The sequence below is a fragment of the Musca autumnalis genome, unplaced genomic scaffold (genome assembly GCF_047663935.1).
Source record: "Musca autumnalis isolate F117 unplaced genomic scaffold, ASM4766393v1 scaffold_1, whole genome shotgun sequence".
Taxonomy (NCBI): Eukaryota; Metazoa; Arthropoda; class Insecta; order Diptera; family Muscidae; genus Musca; species Musca autumnalis.
In genome coordinates, this window is record NW_027411644.1 from 165,715,038 (window position 1) to 165,739,619 (window position 24,582).

The 24,582-nt window shown below is 35.3% G+C and overlaps 2 protein-coding genes across 2 annotated transcripts; both read right to left on the reverse strand.

Moving 5' to 3' along the window:
• Window positions 1-5,040: 5,040 nt before the first annotated feature.
• LOC141389215 (uncharacterized) lies at window positions 5,041-5,681 on the reverse strand. The gene is made up of 2 exons (XM_073960436.1): window positions 5,667-5,681; window positions 5,041-5,601 (listed from the first exon to the last, which is right to left on the reverse strand). The coding sequence occupies exons 1-2, from the start codon at window positions 5,679-5,681 to the stop codon at window positions 5,041-5,043; spliced, it is 576 nt and encodes a 191-aa protein (XP_073816537.1).
• An 11,441-nt stretch (window positions 5,682-17,122) lies between these two features.
• Window positions 17,123-17,800, reverse strand: LOC141389219 (uncharacterized). Its single transcript, XM_073960449.1, has 2 exons — window positions 17,786-17,800; window positions 17,123-17,719 (listed from the first exon to the last, which is right to left on the reverse strand). The coding sequence occupies exons 1-2, from the start codon at window positions 17,798-17,800 to the stop codon at window positions 17,123-17,125; spliced, it is 612 nt and encodes a 203-aa protein (XP_073816550.1).
• Between the last annotated feature and the right edge of the window lie 6,782 nt (window positions 17,801-24,582).

Genomic DNA, 24,582 nt, shown 5'->3' on the forward strand with positions numbered 1-24,582 from the left:
ATACTAAAAACCCTTATAAAAAAACCAAGTATACAAGGAGCAGTCGGCTTTGCCAACATCGATAAAGCCTCAGCCTGTATGAATTTAAACTTGAATTTTTCGAATAGATCCGGGTATTTTGCATATAAATTTGACTTGGAATAATGCGCAAAACAGTTGAAATTTAGATGTTTCCTGAAGGACTTGACAGACATACCCTTTTTAGATGTGGATCAAATTTTGGGATTCATTCATTTCGGTAGTTATCGCGCCCACCAGCCATTTAATTGGTCATTGTAAGATTTAAAACTTTTGAACCAGGAAAAACATTATAAAAACTTCCAAAGGATGCCGAAAACCCCTTTCATCGCCTTTAAGCGAAAATTTTGAACTTTTGTGAGGAAGGTACCCAAAAATTTTGTCCGATATGGCCACTTATAGAACTTGATGTACGTTAGGAAGAACATTTTACGATTTGCAGTTTTGCCAAATCGGATACTCAATTTTGTTTGTTGCCGACAGATCATTATTGCCATTATCTTAGGAGGTTTGGACTTGCCCCCGAAAAAAAACTGTACCATTGCAGTAGAGTTCGTTCGAAAGTTAATGTGCGATCCAACCATCAAGACCAACGAACGAACGGACATGACTAAATCGATTCCAGATTGTCTGTAACTGATTTCATTCAAACATACAGTGTCGACCAAAACTAAAGCACCCCCTCAGTACATTTTTTTAAATTATATATATTTTTTTTAATCAAATAAATAAATTTATTTTTTACAGTGTTTTATTTAACTTGCCTTGGTGTGTGTTTAGTTCAAATCTGCTAACTCATTTTTAACACGGTTGCAGTTGACCAATCGAACTAAAACTTTGCACACTTCTCAGATTTGGAAGACAATACACGAATATGAAATCAAAACCAATATTGGTCCATTTTTACACTGTTTTACAGTGTTTTATCTAATTTGCTTTTCAAATCTGGTAACTAATTTTTCACACAGTTGCAGTTGACCAATCGAACTTAAAATTTGCACACATTTCAGAATTGGATGACAATACATGAATATGAAATCAAAACCAATATTGGACCATTCTTACAGTGTTTTTACGGTGTCTAACTTAACCCCCTTTTCAAATCGGGTAACTGATTTTTAAAGCGGTTGCAGTTGACCAATCGAAGTAAAACTTTGCACACTTTTCAGATTTAGATGACAATACGTAAATATGAAACCAAAATCAATATGAGTCCATTTTTTCCTATAGCTCCCATATAACGGTACCACCCGATTTCCGGTATTTTTATACCCTCCACCATATGGAGGGTATAATTAAATTTGTCATTCCGTTTGTAACACATCGAAATATTCGTCGGAGACCCTATAAAGTATATATATTATTGATCAGCATAAAATTCTATGTCGATTTGACCATGTCCGTCTGTCCGTCCGTCCGTCCGTCTGTCTGTCTGTTGAAATCAAGATACAGCTCGCAATTTTAAAGATAGAGAGTCAAAATTTGGTACAGAAGTTTTTATTACATGCAGGATGGTTGGTATTGAAAATGGGATATATCGGTCCACGTTTTGATATAGCCCCCATAGAACGGTACCTCCCGATTTTCGGTATTTTTAAGGTTTTAGCTTCATTATCCTACCAAAATGGCTGAAATTTGGTACGTAGTCTTCTTTAGGGGTATAAAACTTTCCCCCAGAATTTTGTCGGTATCGGTCCACACTTTCATATAGCCCCCATAGAACGGTACCTCCCGATTTTCGGTATTTTTAAGGTTTTAGCTTCATTATCGTACCAAAATAGCTGAAATTTGGTACGTAGTCTTCTTTAGGAGTATAAAACTTTCCCCCAGAATTTTGTCGGTATCGGTCCACACTTTCATATAGCCCCCATAGAACGGTACCTCCCGATTTTCGGTATTTTGAAGGTTTTAGCTTCATTATCACACAGAAATGGCTGAAATTTGGTATTTAGACTTTGTACAGGGGTACTCAAACTTCCCCCTTAACTTTGTCGGTATAGGTCCACGCCTTCATATAGCCCCCATGGAAAGGTACCTCTCGATTTTTCGTATTTTGAAGGTTGGGTCTTCAATATTCCACCAAAATGGCTGAAATTTGGTATTTAGTCTTCAATGTGATATAAAATTGTTCGCCAAAAATATGTCTGTACAGGTTCACGCTTTCATATTGCCCCATTTCTGACTAAAATTCGTCGGTATAGGTCCACGTTTCGATATAGCCCCCATAGAACGGTACCTCCCGATTTTCGTAATACTGATGATTGCGACGTCAATATCCAACCGAAATGGCTGAAATTCGTTATTTCGTCTTCCAAGAGTTATAAAATATTCCAGAAGAGTATAGGTCCATGTCTTCCTATATCCCCATAGAAGCGTACTTCTTGATTTTCGGTCTTTTTTAAGTTTTAGCCACATTCTCTTACCGAAATATAGGAAATTTGGTATTTAGTCTTCTTTGAGCCTAAAAACTTTCTGTAAGAAATTTGTCTGTATAGTTAGACGTTTTGAAATAGCCCCCATGGTGCCTCACATTGTTTTACCGAAATTGCTGAAATTTAGTATTAAGTCTTCTTCATACACGAAAGGAAACTAATTATTCCATTTTACTTCAATACAACTTGTGGTGGAGGGTATAACAAGTTCGGCCCGGCCGAACTTAACGCCGTTCTTACTTGTTCTTTTCAAATCTGGTAACTCATTTCGCACACAGTTGCAGTTGACCAATCGAACTAAAACTTTGCAAACTTTTTAGATTTGGATGACAATACATGAATATGAAATCAAAACCAATATTGGTCCATTTTTACAGTGTTGTACAGTGTTCAATTTTACATGCTTTTCAAATCGGGTAACTCATTTTTAACACAGTTGTAATTGACCAAGCGAACTACAACTTTGTACACTTTTCAGATTTGGATAACAATACATGAATATGAAACCAAAATCAATATGGGTCCATTTTTTCCTGTAGCTCCCATCCAGCGGTACCACTCGATTTAAGGTATTTTATTGTCATTTTAAGCCCGCATTGGCTGCTTTTTGACAACTAGGTACAGAAACGTACCCATTAAAAATTATGGACATAGGTCCAGGTTTTGGTATAGCCCCCATATAGCGGTACCGCCCGATTTCAAGTATTTTATGGATTTTATCTTCATTTTTATACCGATTTGCGTGTAACTTGCCATTTGGAGATCCCAGTGGTACAGAAATTTCTCCACCAAAAATTGTGACATAGGTCCAGGTGTTGGTATAGCCCCCATATTACGGCTCCACACGATTTCAAGTGTTTTTGTCTTAATTTTTGGGCCGAAATGGCTGTAACTTTGATTTCGAGTTCCCAACTTCTCCACCAAAAATTGTGGACATAGGTCCAGGTTTTGATATAGCCCCTATAAATGGTACCGCCCAATTTCAGGCATTTTAAAGTTTGTATCTACATTTTCGGCCTAAATTGGTTATGGGGTTCTGTTGAAAATTGAAAGAGCATGTTGAGAGGGGAAGGTTCGGAGGAGGTAGTTCGGCGGTGGTTTTTCGGTGGTTCGGTGTAAGTTGTTAGGAGTTAAAGTGCATGTTGTTCGGAAGTTCCGAGGAGTTGTTGGAAAGTTCGGATGAGTTTGTCCGGAGGAGATTTTGCGGAAGTTTGAATGAGGTTGTTCGGAAGATCGGTGGAGGTTGTTCGAAAGGGTGGTGTTATGAAAGTGGATGTTAGGAACTTCCACCCCCCTCCGAACTTCCAAACAACCTTCTCCGAACTTCCCCTTCTCAACTTGCCTTTTCCACATTCAACTTGTTCACTAACTTGTTCACTACTACACACATCCACACACACAAGCACACAAACGGTCAAAAAATAAATACTTATTTCAAAATCTGACCCATGTACACAATTTTGGTGGGGACGTTTCTGTACAACTGGGAACTCGAAGACAAAATCCTCAAAACAACTTAAATCAGGTGGTACCGCTATATGGGCACCATCATTAAATATCATTTATAATCTCAAGTATATACAAATAAAATTGAAAATCTTAAAAAAATGTATTTACAAAAAAATTAAAAATAATTATAAAATTATTAAGTTTCAGTGTTCTATTTTTAAATGCACTAAAAACTAGAAAATAGGTATGTAATTAAAAAAAATTAAGTAACAGTGTTTTATTTATAAATGCACTTAAAAGTAGAAAATAATTTTGATGATGGAATCTCTCAAATAAAACGCTTGCCGTTCAATATTATCACAAGTTTTAATTTAAATGCAAGCGTTTTATTTGAGAGATTCCATCATCAAAATTATTTTCTACTTTTAAGTGCATTTATAAATAAAACACCGTTACTTAATTTTTTTTAATTACATACTTATTATTTTATTTATTTATATCTTTATTATTTGAAAAAACAAACATGAGGAATTCAGAATTCAATAAACAAAAGCTAAAGTTTAAAAAACATTTTAGGACGCTTTTATGACAAAAATGAACGGCCACACTAGCAAGCACCAAAAAAACTGTCATTCAAAACTGACAATGTGTACCCAGCTTAAAACCATTATTTCGATAACGCACATTTCGGTAGTATGAGCAGTACCCCAAGGAGTGGACCAATGACCATCTTCGAACTTTATCAAAAGACTTGGAGACATTTTACGATATGCAAAATTTGGAAAATGAAATTTGTAATGTCCGTACGAGTGTCTTACACTAACTGTAATATGAAATTTGAGTAGTCAATATAGGTCCATTTCTTGGTATAGGCCTCATATAACGTTACCTATTGATTTTCGGGATTTTGAGGACGACAATCTTTGCTGCAACAAGGCAGTGATCCTAATTTATGATTGGGCAAATTGACACAAACCGACACGCGCTCTGTCCATAAATAAATAGCCTTATATAGACTAAAGCTAACAGTTCAAACCTTTATAGGAAACCAAATTTTAAACTTTTCAACATAATATATTTAACAAACATACAAAATAAATTTTAAATTTTTTAAATGATTTTAAACAGATCTTTTACTAAATCAATGTTTTTTAGTGGGTGGTAAATATGCTCCTGAGGATGAACCTTGTTGGAGACCATCCAAGATACCAATAACAGACTTAACTTCCGAAACACCCTCATTCGAGACACTAGTACTACCACCAAGACGATCATATTCAGCCTGGATATGATGCTGAGCATGTTCAGCTTCTTCGTTGGTGCGATATTTAATGAAAGCAACTTCAGGTTTGCTGGTGGTGGTAACGGGTTCTTGAACCAAGGTTTCAACAATTGGAGCATCAGCTTTCTTAGACAAAACATAAACGGCTGTCTTTTCCTCACTAACGGCTGGAGTGACACGAACTTTCACCTTTTGTTGTTTCTCGACTGGAGCCTTGACAAACACGACATTATAATTTTTGCGTGGTGCGCCAACTTGAATATCATGTTGTTGAACTTCTGCACCATGTTCCTCAGGAGCTGAATGAATGAAGAAGCGTTTTGTAATCAAGGGTTGTGCTCCATAATTTGGAGCATTGTTTTGGGTGGGATAATCATATCCTTGGTGCGAAGCTGAACACAATGCAACAAAACACAATACCTAGAATCAGAAAAATGGTTAGTAAGAATTTCTTGATCAGAATACACATATTGAAAAAAACTTACCAAGAAGACACGCATTTTAATTTAACTCTGTTGGAATATTCCAATACAAATTTACCCAATGAGCTGTTGAAAATTGAATATAGTTTAAATGTTAAAATCGATAGTATTTATATTAGCTGTAGATACTAATTGAGTTGTCATTTAAATGATGGCATTCGGTAGACGTTCATTAGCCATAAATGACCGTCAAAATTTCAAATTGCTTCCAATATATAATGAAACGTTAACGTTAATGAATAGTAGCCCAGAAAAGAATGTGAAGAATGTGCCCTCAGGGACAGAGTAAAAATCGAAAGTATATATCGCAAACTATTACGGTTTTAATACCGTTATTACGAAGACATCGTCAAATAATTTCAGTTCAATATAATTACAGTTTACATGCATTAGAGTGTTTTATTTGACCTAAAACTTCTAATTACTTATTTAGATATTTTTATACTTAACAAAAAGTTTTATTTGATAAGGCTACTTAAGAAAAGATTTCCAAACGCAACGATCACCGATCATTCCTGCATCCAAATTTTCCTAATAAACTGATGCATACTCCTTATAAGTATGTCCCGGTCTTGAAAAGTTCGGCAGGCAGCACAGCAGCTCCCACTGCCTGCACGATATCCTTCAGTCTGGTGTTTTAAACTCTGGTAATATTTTCGGACTGATATCCTCTCCTGAACATCTGAGTTTCTTGCTCTTTCACATCTCTCCTCTTCCCCTGATATTTTTTCTAGGCACTTCGTGTTGCTACCCGCCAGCAATGGTCCATGTTTTGGTACACCCCCCATATAACATACCTACCTCCGGATTTTCGGTATTTTGAGAATTTTAGTTACATTTTTTTTGACCGAAATACCTGCAATTTTACGTTTGAGGTTTCCAGAGGTAACAAAATATCTCCACCAAAATTAGTCAACAAATGTCCATGTCTCGGTATAGCCCCCATATAACGGTACCTCCCTATTTTCGGTATTTTAACCGAACTACCTGCAATTTGAGGTTTAAGGTTTCCAGAAATCACAAATTATCTTCACCAAATATTGTCAAAATTTTTGGTATTTTGAAGATTTTATCTAACTTCCTTGACAGAAGTACCTGCAGTTTGACATTTGAGGCTCCCAGTTGTCACAAAACTACTCAACCAACAATTTTTAAGCATAGGTCCACGTTTCAGTATAGCCCCATATAACTGTTCCTCCCGATTTTCGCTACTTTGAGTATTTTAGCTACATTTTTAGCCGAACTACATCTAATTTAACATTTGACATACATAACGGTACCTCCCGTACGGTGCGCCTTAAAGTTGCTTACGCCTAGGAAGTTTTGCGGTTTCTGAAACTACAATGTTCATAGATGAGAAAAATCAAAAAAAAAAAAATAATCGCCGGAGGGATTTTCAAATAAATCACGGTCAAAGTTCACATTTTAAGGCTTTTTTAGGTTTTCACGAAATGGGGTTAAAGAAAATGTTGTAGCAGTGAAAATTCTCCACAAGATTGACATGAATGGTATTTTCGTAGGTTTTACCATTTTTGAGATATAGAAGTTCAAATTGGGACAATGTACTGACTGTACAAAACAATGTCATGCAGGGTACACCTTAACTAACTTTGAATGAAAACCGTTTACACATGGGAAGAGATGAGAACAATCCAAAAGCAAGAAAAAATCACTGGAGGGATTTTTAAATAAATCGCGGTCAAAGTTCACATTTTTAGGATTGACTGTAATGATTTGATCCCAGGTTTTATCATTTTTGAGATATAAAAGTTAAGGTCACATTTGTAGGTATTTTTTTTTTGTTAGTTTCTCACGGTTTGCTTGACGACGGTAAGTCCTATCAAAATGGGACAAAAATGCTATTACCTACGAAAACATCATAAAGTACAATCTTGTAGAGAATTTTCACTGCTACAACACTTTCTTTAATCCCATTTTAATAGGGCTTGCGGTTTCCAAATCGTGAAACCTAAAAAAGCCCTAAAAATGTGAACTTTGGCTGAGATTTATTTGAATATCCCTTCGGCATTTTTTGGTTTTTTGATTTTTCTCATCTTTGAACATTGTAGTTTCAGAAACCGCAAAAATTTCCCAGGTGTAAGCACCATTCATTTAAATTTAGTTAAGGCGCACCGTTCTCGAATTTCGATATTTTGAGGATTTAACTAAATTTTTTGACTGATCTACCAGTATCTTAACAGTTGAAGTTCCCAAAGCTCACCAAATAGCTCCACCAAACATTGTTAACATTGTCCACGTTTTGGTAAAGCCCCCATAAAAAAAAATTTCAACATAGGTCCATGGTATAGCCCCCATATAAGATCCTCTAATTTGACGTTTGAGGCGCCCAGTTGTCACAAAAATGCTCCACCAAAAATTGTCAACATAGGTTCATGTTTGGTATAGCCCCCATATAACGGTACCTCCCGTTTTCGGTATTTTAAGGATTTTTGCTGCATTTTTGGAACGAATTACCTGTAATTTCACATTTGATGTTCCCAGTTGTCACAAATCATCTCGACCAAAAAGTATCAACATATGTTCATTTTTTGCTATAGCCACCATATAATTGTATCTCCCGATTTTCGGTATTAGGCGGATTTTAGCTGCATCTTTGGATCAAACTACCTCTAATATAAAATGTAAGGTTCCCAATGGTCACAAAATATCTCCACCAAAAATCGTCATAATTGGTCCATGGTTTGGTATAGCCCCCATATATCGGTACTCTCCGATTTTCGGTATTTTGAGGATTTTAGCTACAATTTTCGACAGAACTACCTGAAATTTGATATTTGAGGTTATCAGTGGTTCCAAAACTTCTCCACCAAATATCGTCCACATAGTTTAATTTTTTGTTATAGGCGTACCTCGCAATTTTCTGTCACTTCCCTGAGAGAAGTGAAGTTACCGCAGATCCCAAACATCTGCAATGTAAGATGGAACTTGCGTGACATTTTAGATATTCTTTCGTTTATTCTGATTCCTGGTTGTGTAAAATCTGTTGAATTTTACAGTGTTTTATTTAACTTACTTTGGTCCGTTTAGTTCAAATCTGGTAACTCATTTTTAACACAGTTGCAGTTGACCAATTGAACTGAAACTGTGCACACTTTTCAGATTTAGATGACAATACATGAATATGGAATCAAAACCAATATTGGTCCATTTTATAGAGTTTTAACGGTGTTTTATTTAAATTGCATTTCAAATCTGGTAACTCAATTTTGACGCACTTGCAGTTGACCAATCACACTAAAATTTTGCACACGTTTTTACAGAGTTTTTACGGTGTTTTATTTAAATTGCATTTCAAATCTGGTAACTCAATTTTGACAAATCGGACTAAAACTTTGCACACTTTTCAGATTTGGATGACAATACATGAATATGGCCCAATTTTTCCTTCAGCCCCCATATAGCGGTACCACGCGATTTCAGTTATTTTGAGGATTTTATCTTCATTTTTGCCCAAATTAGCTGTAATTTGGCATTTCCAATGATACAAACACTTCCCAAAAATTGTGAACATAGGTCCAGGTTTTGGTATAGCCCCCTTATAGCGGTACCATCCGATTTTAGTTATTATGAGGATTTTATCTTCAATTTGAAGCTGAATTGGCTGTAACTTGGCATTTGGAGTCCCCAATTGTACAGAAACTTCTCCACCAAAAATTTTTGACATGGGTCCTGGTTTTGGTATAGCCCCCAAGCCCCCATATAGTGGTACCACCCGATTTCAAGGGTTGTAAGGATTTTATTTTCATTTTTAGCCAGTATTGGCTGTAACTTGGCATTTGGAGTCCCCAATGGTACAGAAACTTCCCCACCAAAAGTTATGGACGCAAGTCCAGGTTTTGGTATAGCCTTTATATAACGGTACTACACGATTTCAGGCATTCTAAAGTTTTTATCTAACTTTTCGGCCTAAGTTGACTATAATTTTGTTTTCAGTGGTCAAAAAATGTATTTACTAAAAAGTTAAAATTTAAATATAATTAAAAAAAAAATAAGTTTCAGTGTTTTATTTAGAAATGCACTTAAAACTGGGAAATAATTTGTCGGAATTTGATGTAATCTCTCAAATCAAACGCTTGCATTTAAATTATAAACGGTGGCAAAATTAAACGGCAAGCGTTTTATTTGAGAGATTCCATCATGAGAAAGAATATATTTATTGAGGCTAAGCAACAAATTATTTCCTAGTTTTAAGTGCATTTCTAAATAAAACACTGAACCTTAATTTTTTTAATTATATTTTATTTTGCTCATGAGCTAAACATTGGTTGAGTAGTCAGTCAAATGTTCAAAAAAAAAAAAAAATTGTGCAGTTGCAAAGAAGAACTCTTAAACTTCCGAGAAGAGTCCCGAATATAGACCATATTCCCACCTGATACATGACTGATACATGAATAATACGATGTGCAAAGCTTGGACCAACCAGAAACTCCCTGCAAGAGTTATCTTTCGGATTTGTCATTTTTGTTCGACAGATAACCTTTTCAGCTAGCCAATGCATCCAAAACGACCAAATTCGGTCTAGTGATTACAGAGGAATTTAATGTCAATGTAAACATTTGGAGTTCTTTCATATTTTGCATCAAAATATGTGTGTTTTTGAATTTATCATATACATAAAATATTCTTAATTAAAATGAAACAATTAGTTTCCTGTCCGCAATTTTTGGTGCAAACATTTTTCGACAGCGGATAACCCAAATGCCTAAATTATCTAATCTCAGAAATGTATTCAACCAGGTGAATGTACCACCTATGGGGCTATATCAAAGTGTGGACCTATCTTGACAGTTCTGTAACTGCAGGAAATCGGGTAGTTCCTTCAAACAGTGTTGCTAAAACCCTCAAAATACCGATACGATTTTTATTGAAAAAGTTTCGTGACCACTGAGAACCTCAAATGTCAAATTACAGTTAATTATGTTTAACATTTTAGGAAAATCCTCAAAATACCGAAAATCGTGAGGTACCGTTATATGGGAGCTAAATCAAAACATGGACCTATGTTGACGATATTTGTTGGAGAAAATGCATGACCACTGAGAACCTCAAATGTCAAAATACAGTTAATTCGGTAAAAATTGTACCGAAAATCCTCAAAACACAGACAATCGGGAGATACCGTTATATGGGTGCTATACCAAAACGTGGACGATATAGCCCATAATCGAATTTGACATCCCTGCAAACAAAAGACGCATCTTCCAAATATTTCAGCGCCTCATCTCCACACGCAAAAAAAATCGGCCTCTCTAACATATGTCCCAAACATATTTTGCAGCAAACATATATATGTTTGCAACAGTCCCAAACATAATATATGTTTGGGTCTGCAAACAAATATATGTTTGGGTGGAAACAAATATATGTTTGGGTGCAAACATATATATGTTTGGGTGCAAACAATTTTATGTTTGGGTGGAAACAATTTTATGTTTGGGTGCAAACATTTTATATGTTTGGGTGCAAAAAAAATACAAACCCAAAAGGCACAAAAAAAAACAAACACATGCATCAGTGGGCGCTTACTGAGAGCAAGGGATCGTAAAATTCAATGTAAAACACTTTAAAATGTGTGCTCACTTGCTCTCAGTAAGAACTCACTGGCTATCTCCATAGTATACACACAAATGTTGAGGTTGTTTATTGGAAGGCAAAAGAACAACAAACACATAGGTACATACAAAATTCCAAACACAATTTAATAAAAGAAAAACTGATTGAAATAATTTGTAAATAGTCACACTTTTAAAAAGAAACAAGTAAGAACGGCGTTAAGTTCGGCCGGGCCGAACTTGTTATACCCTCCACCACAAGTTGTATTGAAGTAAAATGGAATAATTAGTTTCCTTTCGTGTATGAAGAAGACTTAATACTAAATTTCAGCAATTTCGGTAAAACAATGTGAGGCACCATTCTATGGGGGCTATTTCAAAACGTCTAACTATACAGACAAATTTCTTACAGAAAGTTTTTAGGCTCAAAGAAGACTAAATACCAAATTTCCTATATTTCGGTAAGAGAATGTGGCTAAAACTTAAAAAAGACCGAAAATCAAGAAGTACGCTTCTATGGGGATATAGGAAGACATGGACCTATACTCTTCTGGAATATTTTATAACTCTTGGAAGACGAAATAACGAATTTCAGCCATTTCGGTTGGATATTGACGTCGCAATCATCAGTATTACGAAAATCGGGAGGTACCGTTCTATGGGGGCTATATCGAAACGTGGACCTATACCGACGAATTTTAGTCAGAAATGGGGCAATATGAAAGCGTGAACCTGTACAGACATATTTTTGGCGAACAATTTTATATCACATTGAAGACTAAATACCAAATTTCAGCCATTTTGGTGGAATATTGAAGACCCAACCTTCAAAATACGAAAAATCGGGAGGTACCTTTCCATGGGGGGTATATGAAGGCGTGGACCTATACCGACAAAGTTAAGGGGGAAGTTTGAGTACCCCTGTACAAAGTCTAAATACCAAATTTCAGCCATTTCTGTGTGATCATGAAGCTAAAACCTTCAAAATACCGAAAATCGGGAGGTACCGTTCTATGGGGGCTATATGAAAGTGTGGACCGATACCGACAAAATTCTGGGGGAAAGTTTTATACTCCTAAAGAAGACTACGTACCAAATTTCAGCTATTTTGGTACGATAATGAAGCTAAAACCTTAAAAATACCGAAAATCGGGAGGTACCGTTCTATGGGGGCTATATGAAAGTGTGGACCGATACCGACAAAATTCTGGGGGAAAGTTTTATACCCCTAAAGAAGACTACGTACCAAATTTCAGCCATTTTGGTAGGATAATGAAGCTAAAACCTTAAAAATACCGAAAATCGGGAGGTACCGTTCTATGGGGGCTATATCAAAACGTGGACCGATATATCCCATTTTCAATACCAACCATCCTGCATGTAATAAAAACTTCTGTACCAAATTTTGACTCTCTATCTTTAAAATTGCGAGCTGTATCTTGATTTCAACAGACAGACAGACAGACGGACGGACGGACAGACGGACATGGTCAAATCGACATAGAATTTTATGCTGATCAATAATATATATACTTTATAGGGTCTCCGACGAATATTTCGATGTGTTACAAACGGAATGACAAATTTAATTATACCCTCCATATGGTGGAGGGTATAAAAATATATAGAAACGTAGTTGAACGCTTCTCCTTTGTTGTGAAATAATACAAATTGTCCTCATAGATGAAATCATCAGCGGGGAATCGGCATCTAGAATCAAATGATTATGTAATGTAATAAATAAATATGGATATGCCATATTTCAAATATACATAAGTATGTATGTAATTACCAATATTAAATGCGATTTCTTCCTTGTCCAATAAAATAATTCCATTCAACTTTCCGATTCAATTATAAAATGTATTGGGCATTTAATTTACTAAAAAGCACAATTTCTTTAAGAAAACACAAAACACTGATTTATTCACTCACTTTACCGTCTTGACTCTACAAAGGCATCTAAAACACCGAAGAAAGAAATAAAATAGAATTCATATAATTTCTTCATTTCTTCTTCTCGTCCTAAGTTGGTTAACAACAACAAAACAAGAAACACACTAGTTTGTCACATACACGCCACCAAAGCCCCCTTCTTCGCTTCTACGTCTTCTATTATACAATACACACAACTCTTCATTATAAAACAGCAATCCACAGCCGCGAGAGCACTGTTATTACTCTCGTTGACAATCATCCTCTCTCCACCCATGAAAAAAATGTTCTAACATAAAAAATATGTTGGTACCCAAACATATCAAATTGAGATATGTTACAAAATGTTGCAAACATATATTTGTTTGGACCCAAACATATTATGTTTGGATCCAAACATTAATTTGTTTGCAACCGGTCCCAAACATATATTTGTTTGGATCCAAACCTATTTCTAACATAAATTTTTCTGCGTGCATTTTTGTGGATACTCGAGTGATTACCACAGTCGGACGGACATGCATAAATCGACTCAGAATTTATCCTGATCAATAATATTTATACTTTGTGGGGTCGCAAATGATTATTTCAATGCGTTACAAACGGAAAAACACACTTATAAAAACGATAATCAGTATGAGAAACGATATTGCAAAACACGTATTTTTACCGATGTACGAGTAATTATAATAAACTTTAGAAAGTGTAAAACTTTGTTCCATGCTATTCCCTAAAAGTTCTAGTCAATTAAATATGGAATTTCACTAAAATTTAGTATCTGAGAAAAAAATAGAAATAGCTCACTTCGTGTAAACGCTTCGGTAATTTCGGAAAACGAATCTAATATATAAAAGGCAATGTGTGTATGTTAGTATGTTTGTTTGTTTGTATGTTTGTATGTTCCGAATAGACTCAAAAACGGCTGAATAGATTTTCTTGAAAATTTCAGATAATGTACTGGGAACACCGGTGGTGAAAATAGGCTATATATTTTTTTGAATGGTCGTCGCGGAAGTGAAATATCGCGGTCATCCCAAATTATTCAAAAATGTATTATTTCAGATAATATACCTAATTTTAGTAAGCGTGACTACAAAACCGCTAAAACACTGGCTGCAATATGTGGGATAACGCGGTCAACGCCATATTTTGGAATACAGTAAAATCCCTATGAATTGAGATGTCACTATATAGAAATTCCGAAAAATTGATTGGGAAATCTTATGAAATTTTGTATGTGGAGTTTTTAGGTCTGAGAATAGGTCGCAACCTATTTTTTTATCCCGCTAAGTGTAGTGACCGGTGGTCCTCCCCACAATTTTTTTAAGAAAACCGCGAAATTCAAATTTTGTTTTAATATATTGTTTACAAATTGTTTGCAATGCTATGGTAATTACAGTCTTGACCCTGAATGGTCGTCGCGGAAGTGAAAATCGCGGTCATCCCAAAATTTTCAAAAATGTATTATTTCAATTACTGTCGTAAGCTGTTTTTATACGGCTAGGAGTAGTGACCGGTGGTCCTCCCCCACAATGTTTTTAAGAAAATCTGAAATCTTTGATATTTTTGAACGTATTGCTTACAGATTGTTTTCCCTGAATGATCGCGGTCATCACAAAGTTTTCAAAAATGTATGATTTCAATTAATATACATAATTTTAGTAAGCGTGACACAAAAATGATATAAACACTAGCTTGAACAAGTGGGATAGCGCGGCCTTGAGCTATTTTAATACGGCTAAGTGTAGTGACCGGAGGTTATCCTTCAAATTTTTTGTTTTTAAATCTGAAGTCCATGATATTTTTGAACGTATTGTTTACAGATTGGTTGCAATACTACTGTAATTACTGTCTTGACCCTGAATGGTCTTCGCGGAAGTGAAATATCGCGAAGAGTGAAATATCGCGGTCATCACAAAATTTGCAAACATTTATTATTTCAGATAATATACATAATTTTGTAAGCGTGCCTAAAAAACGCTATAAACGCTGAACACTAAACAATAAGTGGGACAGCGCGATCAACTCCACATTTTGGAATACAGTAAAATCCGGATAACTTGAGATGTCACAAGATCGAAATTCCAGAAAGATCCATTGGAAATCAGACAAAGTTATTGATATACAATACAATATCATCATTGGAATCAGAATACCGCGATCGTGTTCGATTTTTGAAAATATTATAATTACTGATAAAATCTCAAAATGTGGGAAGTGAAACTTCATGAGCATTGATTTCAGTCCTTGGAATAGCTAGGTAAAGATACATTTTTTAAATACAGCAAAATCTCGATAATAACAACTACAATTTACAGAAGTAATTTTTTTATGTATTATATAAATGTTGCCATACATATCCCGAAGGAACATACATTTCGCTGAGGGGTATTTTACCACTACTGCATATAGAGCGCGAAGAAAACAGGCGTTACGTTCGATCGGGCTGAATGAGGTTAAATCCACCAAAAATAGCGAAAATTAGGCGCCACCGTTCTATGGGAGCTATATCAAAACGAGGACGTATACAGAACAGTGGCTATATCTCTGAACTATCGAAAATCGGGAGGTACTGTTTTATGGGAGCTGTATCAAAACGTGAACCTATTACTGTTACATACCGAGCGCAAATAAAAAGGCGTGTCTTTCGGTCGAAACGAATACTTATGTTCTCCTCTTTAAAATATATTAAAACCAGATTTCAGCCATTACGGTGTGATAATGATGTTAAATCCTCAAAAATAGCGAAAATCAGCCGGTACCGTTCTATGGAAACGTGGACCTATACCTCCAATTCTTTGCAGTAATAATTACGACCCCAACCGAGACCAACAATCCAATATATAGCAATGTTAATTGACGTGCACCGACCATTATATGTGGGACACAAAGTTCTTTAAACTGTCGATTTATGGTGAAGGGTATAATAAAAGAGATTTTATATCTTAAATTTGGGGGATACCGTAATATGGAATTTATGTCAAAACATTGATTTATATTATGAAGTTTCTAGAGGGATGCCTAATTATGGGTGTATCAATACTGGATAGATAACTAAAGTTTACACGGAGAACCCAAACAACGGGCCAGCAACGCGGACCGGGTCAGCTAGTTCCATATAAAAATTAACAATCGGTGACGACCACAAATTGGGGGTTTGGCCAAGAAAATCGATTTCTGAACTAAATTTAAGAAAAGCTACGGGAGAACATATGAAATATGGTCATACTAAATAACCATACGTCAACAGCATATCGTCGGAGTCATGCTTATGTGTTCCATACGCCATTTTAGAATTTTTGGTCGGATTCCTCCTGTCTGCTCTAGTTTCCCATATATCCACTAATCGACGCGAAAAATTAAACTCTTTTCAGTTATAAAATTATTTGTTTAAAAACTTACAACTTTAAAAACACATTTCAAAAATCAGAACTTTAATTTTCCATATAGAAGTTTTTAATTTATTGCGGCAAAGATGGAAACATTTTTGTCACTTTGTTTCATATGGTGTACAATATTTCACATGTGTATGGCATAAGTGCGGATATGGAACAAATCGACAAAAATTCTAATTATTAAAAATTCCCTATAGCTTTTATATACCAATACACATTCCTCTATATTTTTGCAAATATGTTCTATATACTATTATTAATAATTCAAGTCAAAAGTATAAATATTTTCTTTAGTCAGCTCCACGCAGTTGTGACGCAAAACATTAAAATGCGATTATCTCAAAACGGACAAATGGTGTATGGAACACTTAAGCATGACACCGACGATATGTCAAATAACGATTTTCGAGATATGTATATGTACATCTTTATAATCCTGAAACTAAGCTGTGCAAAAATTGAGGGCTATGTTTCACGTTTTAACAAATGAAATTAGTGTTTATTGTATTTAAAACATTGATTTCGTAACAAAAAATTATCTATGAACAAAAAAAAATTAATGCTTCTTTCCGGGTGGCAAATAAGCGCTGGATGATGCAGATGCTACTGCTGAACCTTTTGCTTCATCTGACTGGAAACTATCCAATGCACCAACAACAGATTTAACAGGTGATACACCTTCATTTGTGACACTTGTGGAACCACCCAAATGATCGTATTCAGCCTGGACATGACGTTGAAAATGTTCAGCTTCTTCGTTGGTACGGTACTTGATGAAAGCGACTTCTGGTTTACTAGTGGTAGTTACAGGTTCTTGAACCAAAGTTTCAACAATCGGAGCATCAGATTTCTTTGACAGAACATAAATGGCAGTCTTTTCTTCGTTAACAGCAGGTATAACACGGACCTTGATTTTTTGTTGTTTTTCCACGGGTGCTTTGACGAAAACTATATTGTAGTTTTTGCGAGGCGTACCAATTGTTATATCACGATGCTGAACTTCCACTCCTTCCTCAACGGGACCGGAGAAAATATAGAAGCGTTTTGAAATCAAGGGCTGTACACTATAACTGCCCTCAGCGGGAGTGGCGCTGTGATTTGGATAATCATATCCTTTCGGAGCAGCAGAGGAAAAGGCAATAAAGCATAGTACCTGAAATTTGGTAAAAAACTTTACATTAAGAATCCTGTAAATGGTAATTGAATATTATTGCCTTACCAATAAACCGCGCATTTTGTTTTAATGTTTTGCTTTGCTGAAACAAGTTTGAAATTTGTTCAATGAATAGTTGATTCGAAATACAAATTATACATCAATATTTTCCTATTTATAGTAGCTCTAAATATGTTACTGGCAATAATAATTCTTTGAAGATATAATAAGACTACTATCATTAGTCTTAAATGTTTTTCAATTGCCCACATCAAAAGAGCCGGCATCATTTTTGAGTATTCATATTTAGCGGTTAGTACAAATTATGTTGCAGTCGCTTTAGCTGGAATTTCGTGAAACATAACTTACAAATTATATAATTAGAATTATGCAAAATTATTCACAATATCAATGAAATTGAGTGCACCATACTGCAATAGTGTAATTTTATACATAGCACTGTCATTTGATTAGTGCTGCATATATTAAATTCCGCTTAAATGATAAAACCGAGAAGTACCATCTTCAAATTTTGTTTAAGATTTGCAGACATATTACGATATGCAAAGCTTGGAATAAGATAGTATCCAGTTCGAAGATTGTTATGGTTTTATTAGCTTTCTGGAACTGCTCTCAGGATGTAAAGGCTTGCCCCTGAAAAAACTTGTACCGTCGTAATGGGGCAGCGAATACAAGTTGTTACAACAAAAATCAATCAAAGTCCTAATAAGACAACAATTAAATAAAACATTCATAGCTGAAGCATTCATTCATAGTTTGAACCTGGGTCCTCTCCAACAAACAGACAATGTTGTCGAGGTCTTAGCGTTCTAATCCACTGTCAATCTGTCAAAACTTCCGAACGGGAAGGCACACAAAAAAATTAATGAAGAAAAAATCTTCTTTATTTGAAAATTTTGCCTTTTTAGGCGAAGATCTTTTTTTTAGTATTAATTTTTTAATCGAGCTTTATGCTCTTATAATGTAAGTGAAAAAGGAAAGCCGACGATTCGAACCACTATGACATGCATGTTTCGCCTTCGGTAAAGGCTCTTCAGGTATATCGGATGTGAAGCGGCTTCGCTGTCCTCGAACTTTTCTTCTTTCAAATGCATTTTTTACAACAACAAAGAGGATTTTCCCATTTAGTTGTGCTTTCATGACAAACGCTTAGCGCTGCCTTTGAAAGTTATAAGTTTGGCTCGATTAAAAATTAATATTAAAAAATCTTCGATCGAAGACCAGAGACACTAGGCTGAATTGATAGTAAAAAGGCTTCAAAAATACATCACAACTGCAAATTCGCAATAATTTTAGTATATATACAAATTTCCAAACTCAGCCTTTGTCTAGCACCACATATAAATATGCCTGATGAGCTGAATTAAACTACCAGCGAAACGATCGTAGCATATTGGTTGGATGTGTGTGGATTTCGCTAGATATCACTTTTTCAATACAAAACCCCTTAGGTCATGATAGCTAAATTAATTCAATTAAATAAAACTCCTACAAATAAATGACCTTCGTCCTAATAAGACAAAAAATTAAATATAAAATTCATAGCATGAGCCCGGCTGCCCGGCTGAGGTTTAAACCTGGGTCCTCTACAACAAAAAGACAATGTTGTCGATGTATTAGCGTTCTAAGCCACTGCCAATCTATCAAAACTTCCGAACCGGAAGGCATTACAATTCCTGAAGGAAAAAAAAATCTTCGATTGTATATGTGTGTGTATTGAAGAAGGATTCTATGAAGACCAGAGACATTAGGATGACTTCATAGTAAAAAGGCTTCAAAAGTACTTTACAACTGCAAATTTGCAATAAGTTTAGTATATATACAAGTTTTCAAACTCAGCCTTTGTCTAGCACCACATATAAATATGCCTGATGAGCTGAATTAAATCACCAGTGAAACGATCGTAGCATATTGGTTGGATGCGTGTGGACTTTGCTAGATATCAATATTTCAATACAAAACCCCTTAGGTCGTGACAGCTCAATTAATTCAATTTAAAAAAAATCGAGTACCCTGAGCAGTGGACCGATATAGCCTGACCTATGTCGCACACAAATAATACGATTCGCAAAGTACACACATCTATACAAATAAAAATCAAATGTCGTCCGTTGGTAATGGCATCAGTTGAGACCGATTGAGGCTGGACCGATTTGGATAATTCTTTTTTGAAATGTTCGTCATAACCCAACTTAGGTCTTTATGCAAAGAAAATTTGACCACGACCACTTTTACGGTCACACTTTTAATTTTTAATCTCTTCTACAAAACTACTGAACTGTTTTTCCAATATTTTTCAGGGAATGTACATCAATGGCTCCCGGTGAAATTAGGCTACATATTTTGTTGATTTTTTTTAAATACTCTCTTATGGCTATAGTACACCACATTTTTTTTCACGTGTATGTTGTCACTTAGCGTATGCTAATATACAGACCAGCTGATGTAATACATTCGAAAAACATATGGTGTAATATAGCCAATATATATAAAAGACTGTTCCAGTACTGCAAGAATATACAATTTTTTACTACGATAAAATTTTTTCCTTTATGTTATCGAAAAAATAGTAAAAATTGCAACAGAGCAAATGTGTGTATGTTAGTATGTGCCGTATAGAATCAAAAACGGCTGAACCGAATTTCTTGAAAATTTCAGGGAACAACATTGGCGAGAATAGGCTATATATTTTGTTGAATTTTCGAGGGGGAGGTGTACTTCTCCTATGCCTAACTTCTTTTATACCCTCAGCCTTTAGGTTACACTTTGAAACGACCAAAAATGTGCCTCATCGAAATAATGGTTTAAGACCCCAATTATGTTTGTACGATATCCTATATGGGGATATAGGAAGACATGGACCTATACTCTTCTGGAATATTTTATAACTCTTGGAAGACGAAATAACGAATTTCAGCCATTTCGGTTGGATATTGACGTCGCAATCATCAGTATTACGAAAATCGGGAGGTACCGTTCTATGGGGGCTATATCGAAACGTGGACCTATACCGACGAATTTTAGTCAGAAATGGGGCAATATGAAAGCGTGAACCTGTACAGACATATTTTTGGCGAACAATTTTATATCACATTGAAGACTAAATACCAAATTTCAGCCATTTTGGTGGAATATTGAAGACCCAACCTTCAAAATACGAAAAATCGGGAGGTACCTTTCCATGGGGGGTATATGAAGGCGTGGACCTATACCGACAAAGTTAAGGGGGAAGTTTGAGTACCCCTGTACAAAGTCTAAATACCAAATTTCAGCCATTTCTGTGTGATCATGAAGCTAAAACCTTCAAAATACCGAAAATCGGGAGGTACCGTTCTATGGGGGCTATATGAAAGTGTGGACCGATACCGACAAAATTCTGGGGGAAAGTTTTATACTCCTAAAGAAGACTACGTACCAAATTTCAGCTATTTTGGTACGATAATGAAGCTAAAACCTTAAAAATACCGAAAATCGGGAGGTACCGTTCTATGGGGGCTATATGAAAGTGTGGACCGATACCGACAAAATTCTGGGGGAAAGTTTTATACCCCTAAAGAAGACTACGTACCAAATTTCAGCCATTTTGGTAGGATAATGAAGCTAAAACCTTAAAAATACCGAAAATCGGGAGGTACCGTTCTATGGGGGCTATATCAAAACGTGGACCGATATATCCCATTTTCAATACCAACCATCCTGCATGTAATAAAAACTTCTGTACCAAATTTTGACTCTCTATCTTTAAAATTGCGAGCTGTATCTTGATTTCAACAGACAGACAGACAGACGGACGGACGGACAGACGGACATGGTCAAATCGACATAGAATTTTATGCTGATCAATAATATATATACTTTATAGGGTCTCCGACGAATATTTCGATGTGTTACAAACGGAATGACAAATTTAATTATACCCTCCATATGGTGGAGGGTATAAAAATATATAGAAACGTAGTTGAACGCTTCTCCTTTGTTGTGAAATAATACAAATTGTCCTCATAGATGAAATCATCAGCGGGGAATCGGCATCTAGAATCAAATGATTATGTAATGTAATAAATAAATATGGATATGCCATATTTCAAATATACATAAGTATGTATGTAATTACCAATATTAAATGCGATTTCTTCCTTGTCCAATAAAATAATTCCATTCAACTTTCCGATTCAATTATAAAATGTATTGGGCATTTAATTTACTAAAAAGCACAATTTCTTTAAGAAAACACAAAACACTGATTTATTCACTCACTTTACCGTCTTGACTCTACAAAGGCATCTAAAACACCGAAGAAAGAAATAAAATAGAATTCATATAATTTCTTCATTTCTTCTTCTCGTCCTAAGTTGGTTAACAACAACAAAACAAGAAACACACTAGTTTGTCACATACACGCCACCAAAGCCCCCTTCTTCGCTTCTACGTCTTCTATTATACAATACACACAACTCTTCATTATAAAACAGCAATCCACAGCCGCGAGAGCACTGTTATTACTCTCGTTGACAATCATCCTCTCTCCACCCATGAAAAAAATGTTCTAACATAAAAAATATGTTGGTACCCAAACATATCAAATTGAGATATGTTACAAAATGTTGCAAACATATATTTGTTTGGACCCAAACATATTATGTTTGGATCCAAACATTAATTTGTTTGCAACCGGTCCCAAACATATATTTGTTTGGATCCAAACCTATTTCTAACATAAATTTTTCTGCGTGCATTTTTGTGGATACTCGAGTGATTACCACAGTCGGACGGACATGCATAAATCGACTCAGAATTTATCCTGATCAATAATATTTATACTTTGTGGGGTCGCAAATGATTATTTCAATGCGTTACAAACGGAAAAACACACTTATAAAAACGATAATCAGTATGAGAAACGATATTGCAAAACACGTATTTTTACCGATGTACGAGTAATTATAATAAACTTTAGAAAGTGTAAAACTTTGTTCCATGCTATTCCCTAAAAGTTCTAGTCAATTAAATATGGAATTTCACTAAAATTTAGTATCTGAGAAAAAAATAGAAATAGCTCACTTCGTGTAAACGCTTCGGTAATTTCGGAAAACGAATCTAATATATAAAAGGCAATGTGTGTATGTTAGTATGTTTGTTTGTTTGTATGTTTGTATGTTCCGAATAGACTCAAAAACGGCTGAATAGATTTTCTTGAAAATTTCAGATAATGTACTGGGAACACCGGTGGTGAAAATAGGCTATATATTTTTTTGAATGGTCGTCGCGGAAGTGAAATATCGCGGTCATCCCAAATTATTCAAAAATGTATTATTTCAGATAATATACCTAATTTTAGTAAGCGTGACTACAAAACCGCTAAAACACTGGCTGCAATATGTGGGATAACGCGGTCAACGCCATATTTTGGAATACAGTAAAATCCCTATGAATTGAGATGTCACTATATAGAAATTCCGAAAAATTGATTGGGAAATCTTATGAAATTTTGTATGTGGAGTTTTTAGGTCTGAGAATAGGTCGCAACCTATTTTTTTATCCCGCTAAGTGTAGTGACCGGTGGTCCTCCCCACAATTTTTTTAAGAAAACCGCGAAATTCAAATTTTGTTTTAATATATTGTTTACAAATTGTTTGCAATGCTATGGTAATTACAGTCTTGACCCTGAATGGTCGTCGCGGAAGTGAAAATCGCGGTCATCCCAAAATTTTCAAAAATGTATTATTTCAATTACTGTCGTAAGCTGTTTTTATACGGCTAGGAGTAGTGACCGGTGGTCCTCCCCCACAATGTTTTTAAGAAAATCTGAAATCTTTGATATTTTTGAACGTATTGCTTACAGATTGTTTTCCCTGAATGATCGCGGTCATCACAAAGTTTTCAAAAATGTATGATTTCAATTAATATACATAATTTTAGTAAGCGTGACACAAAAATGATATAAACACTAGCTTGAACAAGTGGGATAGCGCGGCCTTGAGCTATTTTAATACGGCTAAGTGTAGTGACCGGAGGTTATCCTTCAAATTTTTTGTTTTTAAATCTGAAGTCCATGATATTTTTGAACGTATTGTTTACAGATTGGTTGCAATACTACTGTAATTACTGTCTTGACCCTGAATGGTCTTCGCGGAAGTGAAATATCGCGAAGAGTGAAATATCGCGGTCATCACAAAATTTGCAAACATTTATTATTTCAGATAATATACATAATTTTGTAAGCGTGCCTAAAAAACGCTATAAACGCTGAACACTAAACAATAAGTGGGACAGCGCGATCAACTCCACATTTTGGAATACAGTAAAATCCGGATAACTTGAGATGTCACAAGATCGAAATTCCAGAAAGATCCATTGGAAATCAGACAAAGTTATTGATATACAATACAATATCATCATTGGAATCAGAATACCGCGATCGTGTTCGATTTTTGAAAATATTATAATTACTGATAAAATCTCAAAATGTGGGAAGTGAAACTTCATGAGCATTGATTTCAGTCCTTGGAATAGCTAGGTAAAGATACATTTTTTAAATACAGCAAAATCTCGATAATAACAACTACAATTTACAGAAGTAATTTTTTTATGTATTATATAAATGTTGCCATACATATCCCGAAGGAACATACATTTCGCTGAGGGGTATTTTACCACTACTGCATATAGAGCGCGAAGAAAACAGGCGTTACGTTCGATCGGGCTGAATGAGGTTAAATCCACCAAAAATAGCGAAAATTAGGCGCCACCGTTCTATGGGAGCTATATCAAAACGAGGACGTATACAGAACAGTGGCTATATCTCTGAACTATCGAAAATCGGGAGGTACTGTTTTATGGGA